The sequence below is a fragment of the Danio aesculapii genome, chromosome 15, assembly GCF_903798145.1.
Source record: "Danio aesculapii chromosome 15, fDanAes4.1, whole genome shotgun sequence".
NCBI classification, from domain to species: domain Eukaryota; kingdom Metazoa; phylum Chordata; class Actinopteri; order Cypriniformes; family Danionidae; genus Danio; species Danio aesculapii.
Genome location: NC_079449.1, coordinates 41,889,366 through 41,915,150, shown reverse-complemented (window position 1 = coordinate 41,915,150; position 25,785 = coordinate 41,889,366). Strand labels below are relative to the sequence as shown.

The 25,785-nt window shown below is 34.2% G+C and overlaps 1 protein-coding gene across 1 annotated transcript in view; it reads right to left on the bottom strand.

Annotated features, from left to right (window-relative positions):
* dscamb (Down syndrome cell adhesion molecule b) overlaps nt 1–25,785 on the bottom strand; it is a 258,156-nt gene that overhangs the window by 37,879 nt on the left and 194,492 nt on the right. The window contains exons 12-16 of the mRNA XM_056473430.1: nt 7,726–7,922; nt 5,138–5,234; nt 4,633–4,761; nt 565–732; nt 357–427 (exon numbers count right to left, since the gene is read on the bottom strand). Of these exons, the coding sequence (XP_056329405.1) occupies nt 357–427; nt 565–732; nt 4,633–4,761; nt 5,138–5,234; nt 7,726–7,922 (662 nt within the window). The remainder of the gene's footprint in view (nt 1–356; nt 428–564; nt 733–4,632; nt 4,762–5,137; nt 5,235–7,725; nt 7,923–25,785) is intronic.

The window sequence follows — 25,785 nt, the reverse complement described above, 5'->3', positions numbered from 1 at the left end:
TAAAAAAGTGAATTTATAAACAATAGTTTATATTGATATATTGTCTTGGTCGGTGTTTATTACAGTACAAAAACCTAGTAATAAGGTTACCAGTCCATTTTCTGTTATTTTAGACTTATTTTTCTGTATTATTTCTTATACATTATATTATTCTTACTACTAAAATGTCAATAATAGTCACTTTGTTAAAGTATAGAGTTGAATTTTCAACATCAAAAGTCGACAACGCAGAGATCAACATCCCATAATGCAATTCACAACCGTAAACAAACAGAAAAAAAACTTGTGAATCACGAAATACGGAAACTTAATTAACAGATATTTGTACAGTGTGTGCACAAATATATGAGTAATACCTTCCATGTGACTTTGATACCCTGGGATGAGATCGCTTCCAGCTGCACGTCTTGAGGAGCTCCGTCAGGTGCTGGATTGAATGCGGATCACACAGAAAAACAATTACAGATTTATCCACTAGGTGGCGCCATAGATAACAAAATGTCTCATATTACAGCAGGAACCCTCACAGAAGCCCACAACCTTTTGAGTTGTGGGAATACTCACGTGCTTCGTCAGTGGTGATGGTCAGCTCATTGCTCGGTCTGCTTTCTCCGATCTGGTTTTTGGCAAACATGCGAATGTTGTAGGTGGAAGCAGGGTGAAGCTCAATGATGGTGGCCTGATTCAGCTGAGGGGAGACGTCTTTGGTCATTTGTGATGAGGCCCAGGGAGCTTCAAGAAATACAGAGAAATACGGAGTGTGTGATGATGCAATGTAAACCGCAAGAAGCCATTATTTAGTCACAATATTTATAGTAATTATAAAAATACAACAAGAATCTATATAGAGTTGAAGTCAGAATTATTAGCCCTCCTGTTATTGTTTCTGGTTTCTGTTGCCCGTTTTACAATGTTTTCAACGAATTATTTTATCTTTGTCAAGATGACAGTACATAATGTTTTACTAGATATTTTTTCAAGATACAAGTATTAAAGTGACATTTAAAGGCTTAATTAGCTTAATTAGTCAAGTTAAGGTAATTAGGCAAGTCATTGTAGCAGTGATTTGTTCAGAAAAAAAATAGCTTAAGGGGGCGAGTAATATTGCATTTAAATGGTTAATAAATCAATTTCTAATCTATTAATTTCATTTCTATTCTAGCCGAAATAAAACAAATAATCCACATTACTTTCTTTCTTTTTCTTTCTTTCTCTCTCTCTCTCTCTCTCTCTCTCTCTCTCTCTCTCTCTCTCTCTCTCTTTCTTTCTCTCTCTCTCTCTCTCTCTCTCTCTCTTTCTTTCTTTCTTTCTTTCTCTCTCTCTCTCTCTCCCTCTCTCTCTCTCTCTCTTTCTTTCTCTCTCTCTCTCTTTCTTTCTTTCTCTCTCTCTCTCTCTCTCTCTTTCTTTCTTTCTTTCTTTCTTTCTTTCTTTCTTTCTTTCTTTCTTTCTTTCTCTTTCTCTCTCTTTCTTTCTCTCTCTCTCTCTCTTTCTTTCTTTCTTTCTTTCTTTCTTTCTTTCTTTCTCTCTCTCTTTCTTTCTTTCCTTCTTTCCTTCCTTCTTTCTTTCTTTCTTTCTCTCTCTTTCTTTCTTTCCTTCTTTCCTTCCTTCTTTCTTTCTTTCTTTCTTTCTTTCTTTCTTTCTTTCTTTCTTTCTTTCCTTCTTTCCTTCTTTCCTTCCTTTCCTTCAAATTTACAAATGTATGTCGATTGAACATAAAACAATTAAGTTGTCCCCAAAAAATATCAAGAATTGTGTTGTTTCAGCTTATTTTAAAGTAGTTTGAACAAGCAGCAAAATATATATATTTTGAGTGTGTGAGAGGAGTTTATTAGGAAAAACAGATATGAATAACTCTTTTTTTTTTCTTCAGATAACATTTTTTTTTGTACAGTATATTGTTTATTGAATAGTACAACTGCAAGAAGAAAAAAAAACATGATTTATGGAAATTACTCAGACTGGATCTTTTTTGGTTGTAATTTTTAGAAATCACATTTTTACACACTATTGAAGAGTACAGCATATATATTAGCCTTCTTATGAAATTTAGATCTCTCAAGTAAAAGAAAAAATTCAAAGTATTTCTTAAAATATTTGTTCTTAAAAAATCTTTTTTTTTTCTTCATTTGGCTAAAATTAAAGCAGCTTTTAAAATCTGTAAAACAATTTTAAGGTATTTTTTCAATTTGTTGGAGAACACTGTTGTCCAATAACTTACCTAATTAACCTAACTTGCAGTTAACATAGTTAAGCCTTTAAATGTCTTTAAGCTGAATACTATCTTGCAAAATATCTAGTAAAATATTATGTACTGTCATCATGACGAAGATAAAAGAAATGAGTTATCAGAAATTAGTTATTAAAACTAAAAAATATTTTCTCCATTAAACAAACAAATTAAACAACACTTATTTTCAAAAATAATTAAATTTAAAAGGGGGCTAACAGTTTTGGCTATGTATGCTTTAGAAGTAAAGATTAATTGAATTATAATATATACAGTATATATTATAATTCGATTAATCTTTATTTCTATAGCACTTTTTACAGTGTAGCTTGTGTAAAAGCAGCTTAACATAGCCATAATATCTCAAATTCTTAATAAATGCAATTTTCCCTAGTTATACAGTAACAGTTTGGTCTTGCCTACATACTTGTTCACACTTTAGACGATAACTATAACAATATAACAATTCAATCCATTCTCCTTTTAGCATTTTAGGTGGACTATGAAAAAAACTGCGGAGTCTGTTTATAATAGACATGGATGCTAAAACAGACATCATTATAGCTATTATCATCCTTATCACTGGAGTGAATGGGCTTTGACTGTAGGCTATTTAAACACCATAATGTTTAAAGATCATTCTACAACTGATTGCCACACAGAAATCAACCTATGTAATCCTTCTTTATGTAAATTCAGTTTTAAGATCCTTCTTTTTAAACACAAGGCATTGCACAACTCTGCCCTGGTTTATATTTGTGACCTTATTAGCTATAGGCCATTAAGATCCTGTGATCAGTTTTATTTTATCTGTCCTCCATTCTCGCTGTAAATGAAAAGGTGATATCGCTTTCAGTGTTGCGGACCCAAAGCTTTGGAACAGTCTCTCTCTCTGAACATCAGGATTTTTACATCATTGGATGCTATTAAATCTAATCTAAAGATATCGGACAGAATCATCGGACATGTTTTTCTATTACTGTACTGAATTTTGTGATTGTAAGAGTATAGTAACTAAAAACGTAACACATGAAATAAAAATAATAACTTTTATTTAAGGTTAACAATCTAAATCCAATTAGAACCACTTGTTTTGGTAAACAAAGTAATTCTCATATAATATATCTACTGAATAACAGAAGATTTGACTTTAAAAACTGTTAAAAACTGTCAACTCTATCTCATGGCAAAGTAAATACAGAGATTGAATGATGGGCTCAAAAAATCAGCAGATTCCGTGTGGGTCTAAAGACTTATTTTTATTCTCTAACTTTCGATTGATGAATCCCTGTTATTTTTATTCTTATATTTTATTATTAAGATATTCATATTTTTCTTTAATTTATTTTTAATTATAATCTGTCTTTTTTATTGTAAAGCATATTTGGCTGTTTAAAATTTGTGCTCTATAAATAACGTTTGACTTATCTTGCATAAATATTGCTTATTCAGTCCAATTTAATAACTTTTACTAATTTTAATAAGGTTTATTCATTTATTAATCAATAATATGATTTTTGTAATGATAGCTTCTTCACTCAAATTAATTTATTTACATTTTGTTCTTGGAATATATCCTTATAGCTGAACTACTACAACTACTACTACTACTACTACTAATAATAATAATAATTATTATTACTATTATTAGTAGTATTGTTAGTATTATTGTTATAATACGGTTAAATTATTGTAGGCCGTCAACTAGCTCTCTGCATCTCTCACATGGTCACCCACTGAAGCTAAGCAGAGCTGCACCCGTTACCTGGATGGGAGACCACATGGGAAAACTAGGTTGCCGCTGGAAGTAGTGTTAGTGAGACCAGCAGGGGGAGCTCAACCTGCGGCCTGTGTGGGTCATAATGCCCCAGTATATTGATGAGGACTCTATACTGCTCAATGAGTGCCATCTTTCAGATTAGACATTAAACTGAGGTCCTGAATCTCTGTGGTTGTTTAAAATCCCAGGTTGTGCTTCAAAAAAGATTTTAATCCAGACATCCTGGCCAAATTTGCCCACTGCCCTCTGTCCATCATGGCCCCCCCATATCATAATTGGCTTCATCAAATTGTCTCCTTTCCACCAATCAGCTGGTGTGTGGTGGCACAATAAGACTGCCATCGTGTCATCCAGGTGGATGCTGCACACTGGTGGTGGATGAGGAGATTCCCCCCAAAACTGTGTAAAGGGCTTTAAGGGTCCGGAAAAGCACTATATATATATATATATATATATATATATATATATATATATATATATATATATATATATATACACACAACAATTAACTGTGTTCCTAATATTTTCTTGTACGATAACACCTTTTAACAGCAGACCTTACCTTTAAATTTGTAAATAAGCTGAATATATATTTGTATTATTATTACTATGCATTATCTTCTACCTGATTTGTTTTTATAGTTGATGTCATATCCTGTAATAGGGCTGTTGCCATCAAAGCCCATTGTCCAGCGAAGTGCGATGGTCCGGTCCTTTACTTCTCTGATCTCAACCTCAGGAGGGTCAGGACGATCTGCGGGAAAATCATGGTAAGAACATGAATCACAATATTTAACAAACGAATCACCGAATTCAGATAAATAAATGAGAAAAAAATAAACTCCTGGAAAAAACTAGTAAGAGTAAATGAACTTTCTTTCTTTCTTTCTTTCTCTCAAAAACATAAACTGCACTTTTTAACAATGACAATAACAGAAAATGTTTCTTCAAGTATCTTTCTGATGGAAATGTAGCTTTAATCATGCACATTTTCAGTTTATTAGTTTTGTGCTGTATTTATCAACATTTCTAAAACATTAGAAACCTTTTATTGTTCATGTTTCATTATTTTGATCACCAGTATATAAAATAAAACACTTGAAACAATCAAATAAAAGCATAAACGTCACCTTGAACTATGAGCTGAATGATTCCTTTATCTTCACCATAAGAGTTGATAGCAATGCAAGAGAAAAAGCCAGAATCCTCCCTGACAGTGTGTAAGATCTGTGGGGAAGAAAACATGTATACAAGATGTAATAATGACTATTTACTAAATGCTGAAATAGAATATTGCTACTGTATAAGAGTTTACCTGTTCAAATGTGAATTCTGGTTGTTCACGGCTAATAATTATGTTGCATTTTACAGATCGAACTACTTACTTATTAATAGCAGTAAACATAGAAGTTTACGGAGGCAAAACTGGTATATGATTTAAAAACGAAAGAAATGAGTAGAGAAAAATTGGGTGGGTGTTAATTTGGGTTTTACAGTGCAGTTAACAGTCAATATGTGTTACCTATAGCATGTGTTTAAATTAGTGTGTGTCTCCTTTATTCTGTTTTCTGCCACTCATCAGTTTTTATACACAATTTATTAACCATCACAGGTGTTCCTATTCAGTAAATTTCTACTTTGTGTATTTGATTTCCGTCAGTTTCTCAGTCAATGGTGATATGTTTGTATTACTGGTGTGTAAAATGAAAGATTTTAGATGGTTCATCCTTATGTTTGTTTGTTCCACAAAACAAGAACATCTCCACTTCTATATAATTATAAGTTCAATGTGTGTTAACCATAGTATGTGTTTCATTTAGTGTGTGTCTCATTTATTCTGTTTTCTGCCACTCGTCAGTTTTTATACACCATTTATTAATCATCACAGGTGTTCCTATTCCTATTCTTGTTGTATATATATATATATATATATATATATATATATATATATATATATATATATATATATATATATATATATATATATATATGGGCTGGTATAAGATTCTGACGGTACATTAACCTTGGATAAAAATATCGCGATTAGACAGTTATACGGTATTGTGATTATTTCTCTAAAATATGTTCTTTTTGAATTTCTGGGTAAAAAACTAAAACGTATTTCCCCTTTTAACACAATATATTTTATTTTGAGAAACGTTTAAACTATTTTGGCAAAGTATATATATTAGGCTAAATAATTCAAATGAATCATTGACTTCTGCTGTCTTCATTAGTTTCAAAAACACTGATACTGATTTCATTACAATTTAAAACGACATCTTTGGATATAATTTCTGCTGGAGATTCTGTTGTCCTAAAAAACAAGACATAAAAATAATATATATATATGATTAGTCAAGGTTTTATATAAAAGTCAAGGTTTTTAAAACCAGCAAAAATCTGTGCTATACCATAGAACAGTATAGCAGAAAATTTTGCTGGTTTTAAATCCTTGACTTTAAAAAAACAAAGTGTACCTTGAAAATGGTTATCGTCCCATGCCCCATGTCCCATATACAGTTAATTATATAAGTATATATATAAGTATATATATATATATACACACACACACACACACACACACACACACACACACACACACACACACACACACACACACACACGCACGCACACACACGCACACGCACACACACACACACACACACACACACACACATAAATAACTATTTTAGATTTGGTATTTAAGATTATTAAAATTATTTGCTTACATAGTTAGCTGTTATTAAAAACAGTTTGCCCTTTAATGATTTCATAATCGTCTGCATTTTTAGCAATTTTTTTTTTTTTTGTGAATATCAATAATTTTCTTTCTCATTTGTTTTTGAATTTTTTTTTGGATCTCGGCATGATGTCTCGCTTTTGAGGATCTTTTGGTCTACTTCACTTTGTCAGACAGGTCCTATTTGAATGATTTCTTGATTGTGAACAGGTAAACCAAAGTTAGGTTGGAAGAGGGGTCAACACTTTTTCACACAGGGCAATGTCGTTTTGTATTTTGTTTTCCCTCAATAATAAAAACCTTAATTTAAAACTACATGAGTTGTTTGCTTGTGTTATGTCTGACTAATACTGTATACATGTCCTTGATGATCTGAAACATTAATGTGTCATAAACTTGCAAAAAAATAAGAAATCAGTATAACTGTTAATGTTTCTTTCTGACAGGATAACTGGATGCTATAAGATACAAAACACAAGTTATTTCAACAATGCTACAACATTTTGAACTCATTGTTGAATACTGCAAACTTTATTCTTCAGATCATATAAAGTATTTTTAAATGTGTGAAAAAATGTCCAATGTTGTGATATATTTAGATTCACTTTTTCCCCTTAGATCAGTCACTGATGGATAAAATCATGTCTTGCCCCATATCTGTGTCTTATTAAATATAATATATATCAGTAAAAGTGTAAATGAGCTGCCAGTGCAAGTTTCATGGTGACAATAAATTTGTGAGAAGAGAGGATGATTTATTTTTATTTATATATATATATATATATATATATATATATATATATATATATATATATATATATATATATATATATATATATATATATATATATATATTTATTTATTTAACATGAATTGATGTTGGTAACTGACAGATAGTCCTGGGCAAAGCTGAATATGTGTGTTGGAAATGAGGCGTATGATTGCATTCTCAGTTTAGATAGGGCCTTTGCTCACCTGCAGGGTGGATATGACCTCATCGCCCACTTCCTTCACAGTAACCACATAACGGCTCATGTCTGGGTTGATGATATGAGATTCCTTCTCCCAGCGAACCTTGATGGGCTTTTCACCGTGAGCAGTGCAGCTCATCTCAGTCATGTGACCCTGTTCTGCCCGTGTGGTGTTGGGGTAAGATGTGATCATGGCAGGAACTAAAGAGAGGGAGAAATAGAGGCACAGAGTGATGTTTTGGAGAAAATTATATATAACATCAATGACAGCCCATTCATACCACATCTCACATGCTCAACATGGAACCATTGCACTTTAACAATTATTATTAACACCATAAAGCCGGTTAACGGTCTTATTCGGTGTTGCGCAAAAACTGCATGAAAATTATTTACGTAAAGATTACTCTGTGAAAACTACCAGCTCGATGGACATTATACCACTTATTACATGACTATTTGCCACAAAACACTGTTCTGAGTAATAATTAAATAATTAGTTCTTTAATTAACCCTCTGGGGTCTGAGGTGATTTTGGGGCCCCTAAGATGTTTTGACATGCCCTGACATTTGTGCTTATTTCAGCTACTCATGACATAGTACTGGCCAACATGTTTTGTTTTTTTTTTTGTATTCTGTGCTACAATAATATGTGAGAAATATTGATGTACATGTGTTTTTTAGAAAAAAGAGATTAAAAAAATAGCTGAAATAAGGTCCATACAACAACAATGAATAAGCCTGAACAAGACTTTTGAGTACCTAGTCTTGTAGGCTAGCACATTTACTTCACAATTATGTGAAAATTATTCTGTTCTCTCATTCAAAGAAAATATTACAATGATTTACATTTTGTAAAGTCTGTTTTGGGTCACCATACTGTATGCATGGGAGTGACAATGGTCATGAATAATTCACACCTGGAAAGACAAAAGACACTCCCCCACTGCCTAATGCTCACCCATCATAGCTGCAAAAGCTATCCAACCCTGTCGGTTAACATGTAGGTCTATATACTAACAAAATATAAATTAAACATGATAACACAGAGTATATTAATGTCAAATACATTGAAAAAAAGAGTTATAGATTTTGAAAACATATGATGGAAAATAAATAAAAAAAGTATATAATACTAATTTGTGAATCTGGGTGGTGCAGTGGGTAGCACGTTCGCCTCACAGCAAGAAGGTCACTGGTTCGAGCCTCGGCTGGGTCAGTTGGCATTTCTGTGTGGAGTTTGCATGTTCTCCCCATGTTGGTGTGGGTTTCCTCCGGGTGCTCCGGTTTCCCCCACAAGTCCAAAGACATGTGATACAGGTGAATTGGGTAGGCTAAATTGTCTGTAGTGTTTATGTGTGGATGTTTCCCAGTGATACATTGCAGCTAGAAGGGCATCCGCTGTGTAAAACATATGCTGGATAAGTTGGCAGTTCATTCCGCTGTGGCATCCCCAAATTAATAAAGGGACTAAGCTGAAAAGCAAATGAATAATTTGTGAATCTTGTGTTACTATTTTAAATTACTGTTACTAGGTCAAAATAAGCAAATATGCTGCTCATAGAAAATGCAATGACCCAAACACTGTTTAGACTATGTCACTGATGAAAATATGAAAGATGTTTGCTTTATGATAACTGAAATCACCAAATGGCCTTAAACCATGGGTGCCCAAAAATGTTCTTATAAAGGGCCAAAAACCAAACCAAAAAAAAAATTTGTTATCTGATGTGGGGCCAGAGTGGACCAAGCTCCTGGTTGGGTGGGCCAGGGTGACCCTGCCACCCCCACCCCCCACCCCATGGAGCCAGGCCTGCTTCTAAAAGGGCTACTTTTTACTTGTACTTTGAGTAATATTTACAACAGATACTTTTACTCTACTTGCACTACATTTTGGGGCAAGTAATGGCACTTTTACTTGAGTATGACTTTTCAGTACTCTTTCCACCACTGTTAATATTACATTTTACAAAAGATTTACTTAATATAACAATTTATATTATTTTCTCAATTGTTCATTTATTTATTTTCGGCTTAGTCCCTTTATTAATCTGGGGTCACCACAGCAGAAAGAACCGCCAACTTATCCAGCATTTGTTTTATGCAGCGGATGCCCTTCCAGCTGCAACCCATCACTGGGAAACACATACACACTTATTCACACATGCATACACTTCGGTCAATTTAGCATACCCAATTCACCTATAGCATGTCTTTGGACTGTGGGGGAAACCGGAGCACCCGGAAGAAACCCACGCGAATGCAGGGAGAACATGCAAACTCCACACAGAAACGCCAACTGACCCAGCCGAGGCTCGAACCAGTGACCTTCTAGCTGTGAGGCGACAGCACTACCTACTGCGCCACTGCGTCACCTTCAATTGTTGTTCATTCATTGTAAAAAAGTGACAGGGATGAGAACTATGTTTTATTCAAATTTACAGTTATCATCTCACGAGCTACAAAAAAAAAGATAATAAATAAAGGCATAAATAAAAAGACAGATCAAACTTGTAAATTTAGCCAAAAAAGTACATGCATGGTTCCAGTACATGGCTGGGAGAAGGTATACACTACTGTAGTACCAGCTAACATGAAAAATATGAGTTCAAATATTTACATCAGAACAGCTTTATGGACGGTTTACACACACACAAAATATTCTGCTTGTGTTTCATAAATGAGTCCCGCTGAGAATTACTGTAACGAATTGCTTTTTTTGACATTATCCTGAACATTGTATAAGCATTTTTATTGCATTTCACACAATAAAAATGCACGCCTTGGTGCAGACAGTTGATCATTGCCACGTCTACATGTCTTTCTTAGCCCCATTTCAGCCAACCAGTGATCCGATCACCTCAAATGAAGAGAGCAGAAAGCAAACTGGGTTGTTCACACTGCAAGCACAGACATGAAAAGAGCCTCAAAACCTGCTCAGGCCCGTCTCACCCTCCACTGTCTTAAACCTTGTTACCCTGGAGCAGTGTGAGGGATCTCTCTCTCTTTCTCTTTCTCACTCTCCACTGGCATGGCTATGATTAAATGATGAGCACACTTCGATTATTCACATAGATCCTTCTGTTTCATTCAGCAATACTAGCACTTTTTTTCCAACCCAGGTAAAATGCGTTACTCCAGATATGTTTTGTTGCACGTTTCAGATGACGAATCCATTAGAGGGCGCTGTCTACATTTTTGTGAATCTAAAATATGCTTCACATATTCACATGGAGATAGATAAGCGAGGAAAATGTATCTGATTACAAATCATAGACACTGTTAAGTTGTTTTGTGGTACTTACAGTACATCTGGAAAGTATTCATAGCGCTTCACTTTTCCCACATTTTTTATGTTGCAGCCTTATTCCAAAATGGATTAAATTCATTTATTTCTTTAAAATTCTACACACAATACCCCATAATGACAATGTGAAAAAAAAGAGCTTTTGAAATTGTTGCAAATTTATTAAAAATAAAAACACCTGAAAAATCACATGTACAGAAGTATTCACAGCCTTTGCTCAATACTTTGTTGATGCTCCTTAGACAGCAATTACAGCCTCAAGTCTTTTTGAATATGATGCCACAAGCTTGGCACACCTGTCTTTGGGAATTTTTGCCCATTCCTCTTTGCAGTACCTCTCAAGTTCTATCAGGTTGGATGGGAAGCAACGGTGTACAGTCATTTTCAGATCTCTCCAGAGATGTTCAATAGGGTTCAGATCTGGGCTCTGGCTGGGCCACTCAAGGACATTCATCGAGTTGTTGTGAAGCCACTCCATTGATATTGTGGCAGTGTGCTTTGGGTCATTGTCCTGCTGGAAGATGAACCGTCGCCGCAGTCAAGAGGTCAAGAGCCCTCTGAACCAGGTTTTCATTCAGGATATCTCTGTACATTGCTGCATTCATCTTTCCCTCTATCCTGACTATTCTTTCAGTTCCTGCAGCTGAAAAACATCCCCACAGCATGATCCTGCCACCACGTTTCACTGTAGGAATGGTATTAGCCTGGTGATGAGCAGTGCCTGGTTTTCTCCAAACGTAACACCTGGCATTCACTCCAAAGAGTTCAATTTTAGTCTCATTAAACCAAAGAATTTTGTTTCTTATGGTCTGAGTCCTTCAGATGCCTTTTGGCAAATTCCAGGTAGGGAGTGGCTTCTGTCTGGCCACTCTACCATACAGGCCCGATTGGTGGATTGCTGCACAGATGGTTGTCCTTCTGTAAGGTTCTCCTCTCACCACAGAAGAATGCTGGACCTCAGACAAAGTGACCATCAGGTTATTGATCACCTCCCTGTCTAAGGCCCTTCTACCTCGATCACTCAGCTTAGATGGCCGGCCAGCTCTAGGAAGAGTCCTGGTGGTTCCAAACATCTTCCACTTATGAATGATGGAGGCCACTGTGCTCACTGGAACTTTCAGAGCAGCGGAAATACTGACTCGGAGGTCTACTGACAATTCTTTTGTCTTCATGCTTGGTTTGTGCGTTGACATGCACTGTCAACCCTGGGACCTTATATAGGCAAAGGCTGTGAATACTTATATACATGTGATTTTCAGTTTTTTTTAATTTTTTGATAAATTTGCAACAATTAAAAAAAATCTTTCTTTACGTTGTCATTATGGGGTATTGTGTGTAGAATTTTGAGGAAATAAATGAATTTAATCCACTTTAGAATAAAGCTGTAACAAAAAATAAAAATAATGTGGAACAAGTGAAGCGCTATGAATACTTTCCGGATGCACTGTATGTGGTGTTGTGAGAATACCCATGAACTATAAATACAGGCTTTATAAAAACATAGCAAAATGTCTAAAAACTACAAACAAGCTGGTCAATTTGATCAGTCACACTTTCAAACACTATATAAGTTACTCTATATAAGTTGCTATATAAGTTCATGGCATGCTTTTAAGGGCTGCAAATCTATTTCATCACACTTAAGTGAAAATAATGCACAATAAATATGCTTACCAACACATATTTGTTTGCCACAGTGCTTTTATGAATTAAATTAAGAAGTGAGTTATTCATTCCCTTTCATTGGCAGTTTTGTCCAAATTTATTTTTTGTTATACCCAGATTTCCTGGTTTCCAACTGTGTTCAACAGAAAAAAGGAAAGCTATGGAAGCACTTGAGAAGGAGTAAATGATGATACATGTCATTTTCAGGATGAATTTTCTCATCAGCTGCTCAAGGACAAACAGACAGGAAGAGACAGTATAAAGGGGCACACAAATGCAGTTTTGCGGGTATACCCTCCTCATGCCCAGGCTCATATACTGCTGAGGTTTAGCGCGGTGTGAAGTGGCGGAAGTTGACATGATGAACAGTGTCAGAGTCAGGCCTGCGAACGTTTAACTCTCATCTCTTATTCACTCACAAGCTCCGTGCAGCAGCTCCATATGAGAGAACGCTGATTTATTTTGCATGACAACTATGAATTTTAAGTACGACACATTAAAAAGCGAAAATATCCCTCCGCCTGCTCTAAATGTTATTGCTCTTTGGCAGTGAGGGCTTTTCTCTGAAGATCTGATGTGCATTTGAAACCTGCATTGAAGCAAGAGCCTGAAGATGTGAATTTATTACGAATGATTGACAAGTTTTAATTAATTAATTTATTTATTTCATAAACCTTAGTTAATATTTTTTTTTTGTTAGAAATATTTAAACAATTGTATTTAAAATTTGGAAAAAAAATAGAAAGTGGCAACGGCGACAGTTAACTGAATTTTCAAAGAATAGTTCATTATTAAATTCATGAGCAAATGTAAGAATTTTTTGATCCAATTTGTTTTTCATCATAGTGGTGCCTTTTCCGATTGGCAAATCACTTTTAACCATGCCATTGGTTATCACAAAAAAAAAAAAGAAAGAAAAAAAAGGAACATAAGAACACAATTTACTGCTTTATAAAAATCATCTGTTATTGTTGAGTTTGAGTTATATATATATATGTATATATATATACACAGTTAGGTTCATAAATATTTGTAACTTAACACAATCCTAACATTTTTGGCTCTATACACCAACACAATCTATTTGAAACAAACAAGATGTGCTTTAACTGCAGACTGTCAGCTTTAATTTGAGGGTATGTACATCCCAATCAGGTGAACGCTGTAGGAATTACAACAGTTTGCATATGTGCCTCCCACTTGTTAAGGGTCCAAAAGTAATTGGACAATCGGCTTCATAGCTGTTTCATGGCCAGGTGTGTGTTATTCCCTCATTATTCTAATTACAATGAGCAGATAAAAGGTCCAGAGTTCATTTCAAGTGCACTGTTTGGATTTGGAATCTGTTACTGTCAACTCTCAAGATGAGATCCAAAGAGCTCTCACTATCAGTCAAGCAAGCTATCATTGGGTTGAAAAAACAAAACAAACCCATCAGAGAGATAGCAAAGCTTTAGGCATGGCCAAAACAACTGTTTGGAACATTCTTAAAAAGAAAGAACGCAGCAGTGAGCTCAGCAACACCAAAAGACCTGGAAGACAAAAGAAACAACTGTGGTGGACGACCAAAGAATTCTTTCCCTGGTGAAGAAAACACCCTTCACAACAGTTGGCCAGATCAAGAACAAACTCTTCAGGAGGTAGGTGTCTGTGCATCAAAGTCAACAATAAAGAGAAGACTACAACAGAGCGAATACAGAGAGTTCACCATAAGATGTAAACCATTGGTGAACCTCAAAAACAGGAAGGCCAGATTGTAGTTCTAAAAAAGCCTTCACAGCTCTGGAACAACATCCTATGGACAGGTGAGACCAAGATCAACTTGTCCCAGAGTGATGGGAAGAGAAGAGTATGGAGAAGGAAAGGAACGAGCATGGTGGTAGTAATGACATGGCGTGGGCATGTATGGCTGGCTCTCTTGTTTTTATTGATGATGTGATGGCTGACAAAAGCAGCAGGATGAATTCTGAAGTGTTTTAGGCAATATTTTCTGCTTATATTCAGCCAAATACTTCAGAACTCACTGGACAGCGCTTCACAGAGCAGATGGAGAATGACCCAAAGCATACTGCAAAAACAACCAGAGTTTTTGAAGGGAAAGAAGTGGAATGTTATGCAACGGCCATGTCTGATCTGAATCTGAATTTGGGTTTCACTTGCTGAAGATAAAACTGAAGGGAAAACGCCCCAAGAATAAGCAGGAACTGAAGACAGTTGCTGTAAAGGCCTGGCACAGTACCATCAGGAATGAAACCCGGCGTCTGGTGATGTCTATGTTTTCCAGACTTCAGGCTTTAATTAACAGAAAATGATTTGCAACCAAGTATTGAGAAGTGAAAGTCTGATTTATGATTTATAATTATTTTTGGACCCTTAACAAGTGGGAGGCACATATGCAAACTGTTGTAATTCCTACAGCGTTCACCTGATTTGGATGCAAATACCCTCAAATTAAACAACAGTTTTGACATGATTTTCGTTTCTATGGTAACACTGCATTTGCATGTGTATAGTCCTTCACAAAGAATGCAGGTAGTAAAATTTTATTGTAATTATTTAATGCCATTGAACTGAAGGAAAATAAAGATAAATATGATAAATAAATATAAATAAAATAATAAGGGTAAGATATTTTTAAAGCACAAATTAGAATACAGACACACAGTGTTCATTGAATAAACTTTATATTACAGAGTGTGAACAGAACATTTTTCAATGATTATTTCTGGCAACTCTTCAGTGTTTGGGGACCAGTACTTTCTATCAACTATTAATAATACACTGAAAAAAGTGAAAGTACTGTGTATTTCATTGAAAGTGCTTTTTTTAGATTTAATAAAAAATATGGTTTCTGATTTTAACCCGTTTTATTTAATTTGCTTTAAAGCAGTAAAATAGTAATAGTTTTTATTATAAACCAGTAGATTTCATGTCATGTGACCACATGGAAAAAAATGTACTGCTATTCAGTTATGTACTCCTAATGTGAGTTTGATTACCATCCTGTGTGACATTTACAGCCATACTGAAAGCACCAGCATATTAGATTACCTTATTACTGAAAATAAAATAACTAGCAATAGCCTACCTTTATGTTACATGTATTTATTACAGTTATAAAGCACACTTTTACTTGGATTCATCTCAGCCAGATTTCTTGAACATGACAATGAGTTCAATGTACTCAGATGGCCTCCACAGTCACCAGATCTCAATCCAACAGAGCACCTTTTCGATGCGGTGGAACGGGAGATTCGCATCATACAGCCGACAAATCTGCAGCAACTACACGATACTATCATGTCAATGCGGACCAAAATCTCTGAGGAATATTTCCGGTTCTTTGTTGAATCTATGCCATGAAGGATTAAGGCAGTTCTCAATGCAAAAGGGGGTCCAACCTGGTAGTAGTAAGGTGTACCTAATAAAGTGGCCGGTGAGTGCATGATTCAGTGTAGACAAGTAAGAAACCACTAGTTAATAGTAAGAATTGCTCTCAATACTAAAGTGTTACTGATTTTTCTTTCTCCATTGTATTTGTGTATATGATCTTGAAGACATTGAAGCGCATTTGAGTGCAATGTGTACAAAAAAAAGGCAAGTCGTGAAAAAATAGCAAGTCCTCAGTTCTACGAAATTCTCCTTAGTACACATCCAAAAGAGTGTGTATAATCTCATTTAAAGTCTCGCAGTCAGCAGCAGAGGGGCTTCAGGCAAGAGGGGCTCTAAATGGTATTCCCATAACAGCTTAGTTGATGTATATTTTTAATATCCAGCAATATTACAGGCTCCTGTAATAAAGAGAGAGGGGGGAGCGCTGATGGCAGCCATAACCGCACATCAAACAGAATCTCCCTTTATTCATTTCAGCAGCCATCGAACAGCACCTAACTATTATTAAACAAACTGGGGAAAGCCACAGGGAGCCGCAAGGAGGGTTTTGTGTGCCAGGAAATGTTGTCTTTTCACAGGCAGCATCAGTGACTTTCAGAACTTATTATGAAATTCTATTTTGAAGATCTGACACACTAAAAATGACGTTTATGATGAAGTTCAAACCACCTATTTAAAATGAGTTGAAACGACACAATTTTTGAGTTTTGTGGGACGACAACTTAATTGTTTCATGTTTGATGCACTTAAATTATGCAAAAACTAACAAGTTAACTTAATTCCTTCATTCTGTCTCAACATAAAACGATTGAGTGGAACTCTTTTTACAGTGCATAGTTGTGTTTCTTAAAAATTCTGATTAAATTAAGAGATTGACTGGTTACAGAAAGTTACACAATAATCAAATCATTTACTTTTATATATATATACATATACATATATATATATATATATATTTCGTCACCTTAGAATTACAAGGTTCTATTTGACATTTTTGTCAAAATTTAGTTATTCATATTTTCTTATTAAATGACAACTTATTTACATTATGGGATGTTTTTTTATAAGTTGTTTACATTTTAAGACTAAAAAAAAGGTTTTATCTACAAAGTCGAATTTAGCTTGGCTCTATAAGGTTCTTTCTGTGTTTCAAATGCACTCACATGGACCAATCAGGGTCATCTTTTATTGTTTTTTTGCCGGTTGACAGCAGGAAAAACCAGAAAGAAACACAAAATCAGAGTCGACTTAATAATGCTGCACCACACAAAACTGAGATGAAAACTGGAACTGAAAATATGTGTGTAAACGTGATGATTTAAAAGCATTTTTTGAGATTGAGATGACATGTTCAATTTTACATTGTTCAAAACATTTACTTAAAAAAATATATATTAAATGTGAAATATTTATTTGTGTATATATAGACAGTAAAACATTTTTCTGTGTTTATTAAACTCATTTGCTCATCATCTGTTTTCTTTTAAAGTCTTTAAATTTGATATTGAGCCTTGACGGGCAGATACTTAATTTAATTCATGAGGCATACAATTCAATAAATATAACTCAATAATTTATACAAAGCATATAATTCAATAAATATGACCATATTAATAGATAGAATTAACATCTGCACTGGACAAAATATTTAGCACAGCCTTGTGTGCTTAATTTGAACAAGAAAAATATTCATCCTAAAACATTAAATAAATGTTACAGAAAGCATAAATGTTACTTTCTCAAACATCAACATATTGTTTTACATTTTATACAACATTTTACTGTTTTAAAGTAAATAATAAGCAGGCTGATTTGTATTTGTTGAAAATTAATGATCTGCCAGATAGAACCTTGTAATTCCAAGTGGAAAATTCACTGTTTAGAATTAAAAGTTCTGTATCTGCATTTGTTTTACGCCAATTAGCAAATTGAAGAGAATTTTGATAATTTACATTTAGAGAACATTTAGGGTCTCTGTCATGTTAATGTATGAAAAAAATTGTTACACACATATCGTTTGCTATATGGAATGCAAAAACTTTGAAACTGAATATCTCAAAATCCTTTAGAATGCAGATAGAACCTTATAATTCCAAGGTGACGATTTGTATTACATTTTAACTTGCCACTTTTATGGATTTCAAACTCCGACCCAACTTTATTTTCCCTTTTACAGAAGCGACATTGTTCACAATTTCCTGTAAAGTAACTTACTGGCAGCAGTTCACCAATATCTTACTCTAAATCAATTACAGCAAAATACTGTATTTACATTTACAGCACCTTTACATTTACTGCAGAACTGTCCTACAGTAAAATACTGTTCATATTACAGTTAAATACTGTGTCATTTACAAAAAAAATAAAAAATCATTAACAGTGTAAGATTGCAGCAAGGTGCCAGACATATATATATATATATATATATATATATATATATATATATATATATATATATATATATATATATATATATATATATATATATATATATATAGATTTTAGGTACATTTCCTACATATACTGTAGGAACTCAATATACTGTAGGAAAACAATGGCCTGATGGCAACAACTGAAACACTGAATACAATGGGTGATCTGGAGTGCATAATTAGCCCGGGCTCTATTCAAGACATAATTTTGGTAAATTACCAATGGCCTAGTTTGATTAAAACCTATAAAATTGTCTGCCACCTTCACAAGGTTACCCACCATGTTCTGATTTGTCTGACTCAGATTATCGTATCAAGCTTCAAGAAAGAAAGAAAGAAAGAAAGAAAGAAAGAAAGAAAGAAAGAAAGAATCGCTTATTCTTACTAGTGTTCCATTTGTTTTCTTCTTAATTTGACTGAATTCTGTGATTCACTCAATAGATATTGTGCTTTAGTAGTTTTCAGGGGATTTGTTATGATGGTTATGTTTTTCTATGTATTCACATGGCTCTAGAAATGCCAAGGTCATGGGTTTAATTCCCAAGAATTGATAAAAACAGTGGTGCTTTAATACCACTGCTTTACTTTTTTACTGATTTACTTTTTTACTTGTCATTGACTACTTTGCTTTAATTAACTGCATTAATTAACATTAAACAAGAATTTACTTATCTTAGTTCATTTCAATATTAACAAAAACAAATAGATTTTTTAACAATGTAATAGTAAACAGTATTGAACAGAACTGAGCTAATATGGACAACAGTAAACAGCTGATTAACAAAGATTAGCACATACTGTGCATTGCTAGTTAATGTTAGGTAACACATTAAGGTTAACAAATGCAGTTTTTTTGTAAAGTATATGACAAACTGCTTTAAATAATAATAGAAATCTAACTGAAAATACAAAATTCATTTATTGTAAATCTGTTCATAGCTAATACAACCTGTATATAATGTTCATAGTACATCCATCTGTAAATATCACCATAGTTTTTGCACTTTATAACTTATACCTGTATCCTGCACTTGCTGCTATTGCACTGCTGGTTAGACCGAAACTGCATTTCGTTGCCTTGTACTTGTACATGTGTAATGACAGTAAAGTTGAATCTAATCTAATCTAATCTAAACAATTAAAAGACAAATCATTTTGTTTGACACTAGGGTTTTTATGTACATATAGGTTGTTTTCAATCATGTGGTTCTTGTGACGCTCAAAATTCAGATAGAGGACAGTAAGTAAAAAACTGAATAGGAGACATAGAGGAAAGCCTGTATTTTTGTGATTTATACACAAAAGATATAATTTTATACACAAGAGATATAATTAGAAAATAACCACATATGCTGGACACGATCCTTATATCGTGAAAAAGGATGAGTTTTCTACTGAACTAAAATATATTTCCCTATCAATGAGGTGGTAAATACTATTACGTTACATGAAAAAATACTATAGTAAACACTATAGTGTTTAGAAGCTTAATATAGATAATTTCTTGAATTAAACTGTCGTAGTAATTATGTTGTTGCTGTGGTACAACACAACTGTAGTAATAAACAAATAATTTAATAGGTTTCCTATACTTTAGATAGTTTTCTATGCTGTAATCACAATGCACCACAGTTTACACTAACAATACAGTATTTAATTCAATATATCAGTTTTCTCAATGCAATCTCACGGCAATTCGTAACTTTTTGATTTTTGATTGATATCTTCCAAACATCACGAAATAACAGATGAAAGCATACAAAACTGTTGAGTACATTATTATTACTTTTAAAAGGGGGAAAAAGTGCTCCACAATAATAACCGTTTAGTTTTGTCGCAAGGGTTGCATTTCTTTTTTGTTCGATCGATGAACTTACCATCAACAAACATTCACCGCTGCAGAGCATCTCGATGTTCACGTTATGGTTGTTTATTCCACCAAAACCCCAGTAAAGACTTGGATTATTGCAAAACAAGACGGAGATTTCATTGCAGCGATTACATGGCAGGGTGCGTTATTTATATTCTCCTGGATTTTGTATAAGTGTGCTGGTGTTTGTATCTGATTTTTATATAACAAATTAACATGTCTGTACACATACTGTAGCTAGACCTGTATATAATCTTTATTAGTGCTGTCAAATGAATTATCGCGTTCAAAACAGTTTGTACACATGGATTTATTGAAAAAATGTTGATTACATGCTGCCTTTTTTCCCATTTTTCAGGCAGTTTCTTGAACTTCCCCCCTTTATGAGCAAAAACTTTTGCCGTTCTATAAAAGCTGTTTGGCATTTTTTATTTCTATTTGTGCATTCATATTTTTATTTGCTGACTGCAACATACACAAACACAAATTTGCTAAATCATCTCCCACATTAGCAGTTTTTTGCTTCGAGTTTGAGTTATTTCTACTGTGTTGAAAAGAGATATGTATCAATTATTACAACACTTTTTCTGATTCCCCTGTCAATTCTTAAAATCATTAGATGTAGAAATGCTGTACACTATGCTTTGTGTATATATATATATATATCAGTGGTGTAGTACTAAAAAAAAGGTGGTGTACTATTACCCACCCAACCCGCCCATGCTGTATTATAATTTTACCTGAACGTTTCAGCAAGACATCATTCAGTTGACTTCGAAAAACAAATTAAGATGAGAGTTAAAAAAACATTTGGAATACAGTTAAAGGGGATGCGAATACACGTAAATTAGGGAAGACTATTTAGCAAAACAAGTGAGTATACCAAGGGTATACGCAATGAATGATCCTCAGAAGTCGTAATACCCAAACAGGTAGTGGAAAAAAGTAGGCATTCTGAGTATACATGCGTATAGCCCCGACTACACCACTGATATATATATATATATATATATATATATATATATATATATATATATATATATATATATATATATATATTATATATATATATATATATATATATATATATATATATATATATATATATATATTTGTTTATATATGTTTGATTTGCTGACTGCAAAAAAAACAAAACAATAATATTTATTTTGACTTTAATTTATTTGTCTGGTGAGCGGTTTTAGAAAAGCATTTTTTTATGTTACCAGACATCGTATACAATAATAAAATATAATTCTTTGATATTTGATGAATTCTTTTAATATTCTAATCAAATATTGTGATCTTGGTAAGTCAGTAAATGCTCCCTAAGGAAAAAGAAGTATACTTAAGTAAAGGTCAAGTTTAAAAGTATACTTTATTTAGTAAGTAAATAAGCCCATTAAGATACACTGCAATGACAAAAGCTGCACACTTTGTGGATAAAAAAGATCTTAAAAAAATTAAAATGTTTAAAGAAAATTAAATGTTAATTTTTAGCTTGGTTGTACAGTTCAAATAGTTGCTCAGTTTTTTACTGCAGTCAATAAAAAAAACAAATTAACACCATGATGACTCCTTGGGTCAGTGTCAGTCTGAACAGCCGTGCCATGCCCCGCCTACATTTGAAATGCCAATCTCTAAATCGTTCGCAGAAGGCATGCTGGGCCAAATCAAAGGTTACCATGGGCCAACTTTGGGCCTACTTTTAGTTTGGGCATCTCTGGTCTAAGACAAGCTTCAGATTTTAACAAGAAAGTAATTAAGACGAGTAGCATTTCTCTCTTTCTACACACACACTGATGAACATGGTGCATATGTAGCCTTTAATGGTCCTTATTGTCAGCCCAATGAAGCATATAAGTGGCGTATAGAGACGAACGCTGGTTAAAAAGCATGAAATATAATCGTCTGATGGCGATGCGCAGACTCACTACAACAGCTGAGCGATCAATGACCGCAGAACAAAAAGGCAAATGTTTATTTTCCATACAGTCTGCAAAAATACTGCAAAGAAATGACAAAACCGTAATCTCAGATCATTCAGATTCTCTCAGCGCAGACAAAACAAGTGAGCCTTAAAATACCCTTGGCACTTCGGACCAGCGAACGTTTACAGCCGGGCGTGAATTAACTATGATAACTCCATTTGTGTTTTCCACTTTGATGGCCATGTTGAATACGATTAGTGTGTATGGTGTAGCATGCGGTATGAAAACAGAGGCTGCAGCGACAACTCTGGGTGTATATAATCCATTTCAGCCCTCATTTTATCACCAGCACAGGGGCACCCTGGGAAACTAGGCCACCTCGTCATGTTGCCACGCCTGAATGGGCCATCTACCCCCTTCTCTCTCTCTCTCTCTCTCTCTCTCACACACACACACACACACTGCCTTTTTTGCAGGCCAATAGATTGAGGTATATTCTATGGTTTGGGAGGGGCAGCGCAAGTGAGTGTGTGTGTGTTTTTGTGTGTGTGTGTGTGGTTGGTGCAGGCTGCCATGCTGAAGCAATTCCCCTTTTTCCTGCACAATTGGTCACAGTCTGAGCATGTGCTCTCTCTGATCCTGAAGGCAAGGGAGCGCCACCAGACACACACACACACACACACACACACACACACACACACACACACACACACACACACACACACACACACACATAAAGAAAGATGACAATTTAAAGAAAACATGAGGTGAATATTCGTAATGTTATTTGAATGCTGTTGAATTTTCTCAAATACTAATAGCAAGCACATAAGCAAAAATCTACAGTACATTAAACCTGCACATTCACTATTTATTATGGGTCACGCAATGGTTTGTAATATTTACTATTTCTGTATGTATTAAGATGGAAGATCAACTTCAGCAAACATCTACAGTTGAAGTCAGAATTAATAGCCCCCATGTTTAAATTTCCCCCCTAATATCTGTTTAATGGAGAGATTAAAAAAAACAAACATTTCTAAACATTTCTAATACCTGATTTATTTTATCTTTGCCATGATGACTAATATTTAAATAATATTTGACTAGACATTTTTCAAGACACTAATATTCAGCTTAAATTGAGATTTAAGGACTTAACTAGGTTAATTAGGTTAACTAGGCAGGTTAGGGTAATTAGGCAAGATATTGTATAATGATGGTTTGCTCTGTAGAATATCGAAAAAATATATAGCTTAAAGGGGCTAATAAATTTGACCTTAAAATGTTTTTTAACAAATCAAAAACTGCTTTTATTCTAGCCGAAATAAAACAAATAAGACTTTCTCCAGAAGAAAACAAATTATCAGATATACTGTATAAATTTCCTTGCTCTGTGAAACATAATTTGGGAAATATTTAAAAAATAAAAAATCGAAGGGGCTAATAATTTTGACTTCAACTGTATGTCTCTAGGATTTAGTGAATTGTGACCCTTCACTAACACATACATAAGTTGAAAGGTTATATTTACAGTAAAAAGGCAAAAAATAGTCTGTGAAGGTCAAAATTATACATTTTTCTTTAATGCCAAAATTTATTAGTATATTAAATAAAGATTATGTTCTGTAAGGTCAGATGTGACTTTAGATTTAGATTGTAAGCTAATCACTTATTAAAAGCAATTGAATGTGAAAATGTGAAACTTCAAGTATAAAATTGAACATGATCCGGGTGAAATGTTTGAATGAAATATTGTGAATTAAGGTTTAGTTTTAGGACAATTTGGACAACTTTAGAAGTTATTTTCTCATATTTTTGCAGCATTTTTGATTTTTCAGATTTTCTATCCTAAAAGCACAAGCAAGAGAATGAAAACAAAGAAAGTGTCATTTTTAAAAACACAGCCAAGACACCGTAATAATATATACATATAATATTATCGACCCGAGCTCAAACAAACCTTGTCGACATCCTGATGAACAGCCACAAAGCCAAGAAGAACAAGATCTGCTGTGTCCTGTTGTTGTTTTACGAGCCCGTCTAAAAGTGCGAGGGGTTTCACTTTCTCTAGAGAGCTTGCGTGCCCATCTATATTTGAAATAATAAACTTCTTGAGCTGATAATAACGTGCGCATGATTATTGAAGTGCTTCTGACATCCGATCCTTTCAGAAACAGACAAACGCAAGAGTGAAGCACGCAAAGGAAAAGCCGGAAAAAACAAAGGAGCAAATGATTCTTACAGCAACCTAAAACATGAACAAACTGCCATGCTTAACTATTATCATCACCTTTTGGACTATTATGAACTTGGGAATGACGGAAATACTCTCTAACAGAGGTTACATGTGCTGGAGAAGATTAAAGGTGCGAGGTTTGCACTAATTAGGCTATATTTTGTGTTGCTTTTGAACCCAAATAAGGACTAAATGTATGCTGTGTGTAGTTTTTCTGTAATTGGTAACATATCAGTGATTGTAAGGGTCTGTATGCATTTATTTATTTATTTTATATAATTGCAGACGTTTGCAGTAGGCTATTTCGGCTATCAATGATCTGCAGTTATATTCAAATCATGTTCATAATAAGGTTAGTAATGAACATTTATACAGAAGTATTTATGTGTATAAAGCATCTGTTTTGAGAGAAGAGCTTCTCATATGATATGTGAACGACCCGTACAGCTTTACTTTGACATTTCCTCAAGCAAGAATGACGTCGTCTGAAACTATCTGACGTACACCACGCCATTGGTACCTCTTGGTAACCTTTAGGCAGTGGAAATGCAAGCCTGATAAAGGTGACCCATACCATACCACACTGTACCACTCAGTGGAAACGGGCCAATAAACATCTTTTAATGGCTTCAATGATCCTTGATGGTGTTTTATAATAACATTCGACTTTATTTCCAGTTGTCAGTACGTTTTATTTTCTGATCTTATTTAGATTATGATGTCTAGTCCAAAGGAAAGTGGTGTAATGCAAAAACGAGTGGCACTGCTCAGTTAGTTTGTCCTTCTCCTCATGCCAGAGTGGGCATAAATGCTGTGTAGTGGGTTTAATGGAGGGGATGTAAGCCTTTGCCTGCTCAACAAATAAACAGTTGACCAAGGAGCACACTACCCTACACACAGCAGTCAACAGGGCAGAAGACCCTCAGGCCCTGGCACACTCAGTAACACACACACACGCTCCTGAGATAGGGTAGCACAGTCCAAACAAAGAATGAAAAGTTACATAAACAAAGCATTTAAAATAATACATAAGCTGGAGTCAGAATTATTACCCCTCCTGAATTATTGACACCCCAGTATATTTTTTTAACCTAATTTCTGTTGAATGGAAAGAAGATTTTTTGGTAACACTTTATAGTAACTATGAATCATCTATTAAGCATTATCAAGTAGTGAATTCATTATCTGTTAAGCATTAACACTACATTATTAGACGTTAGTAAGCAG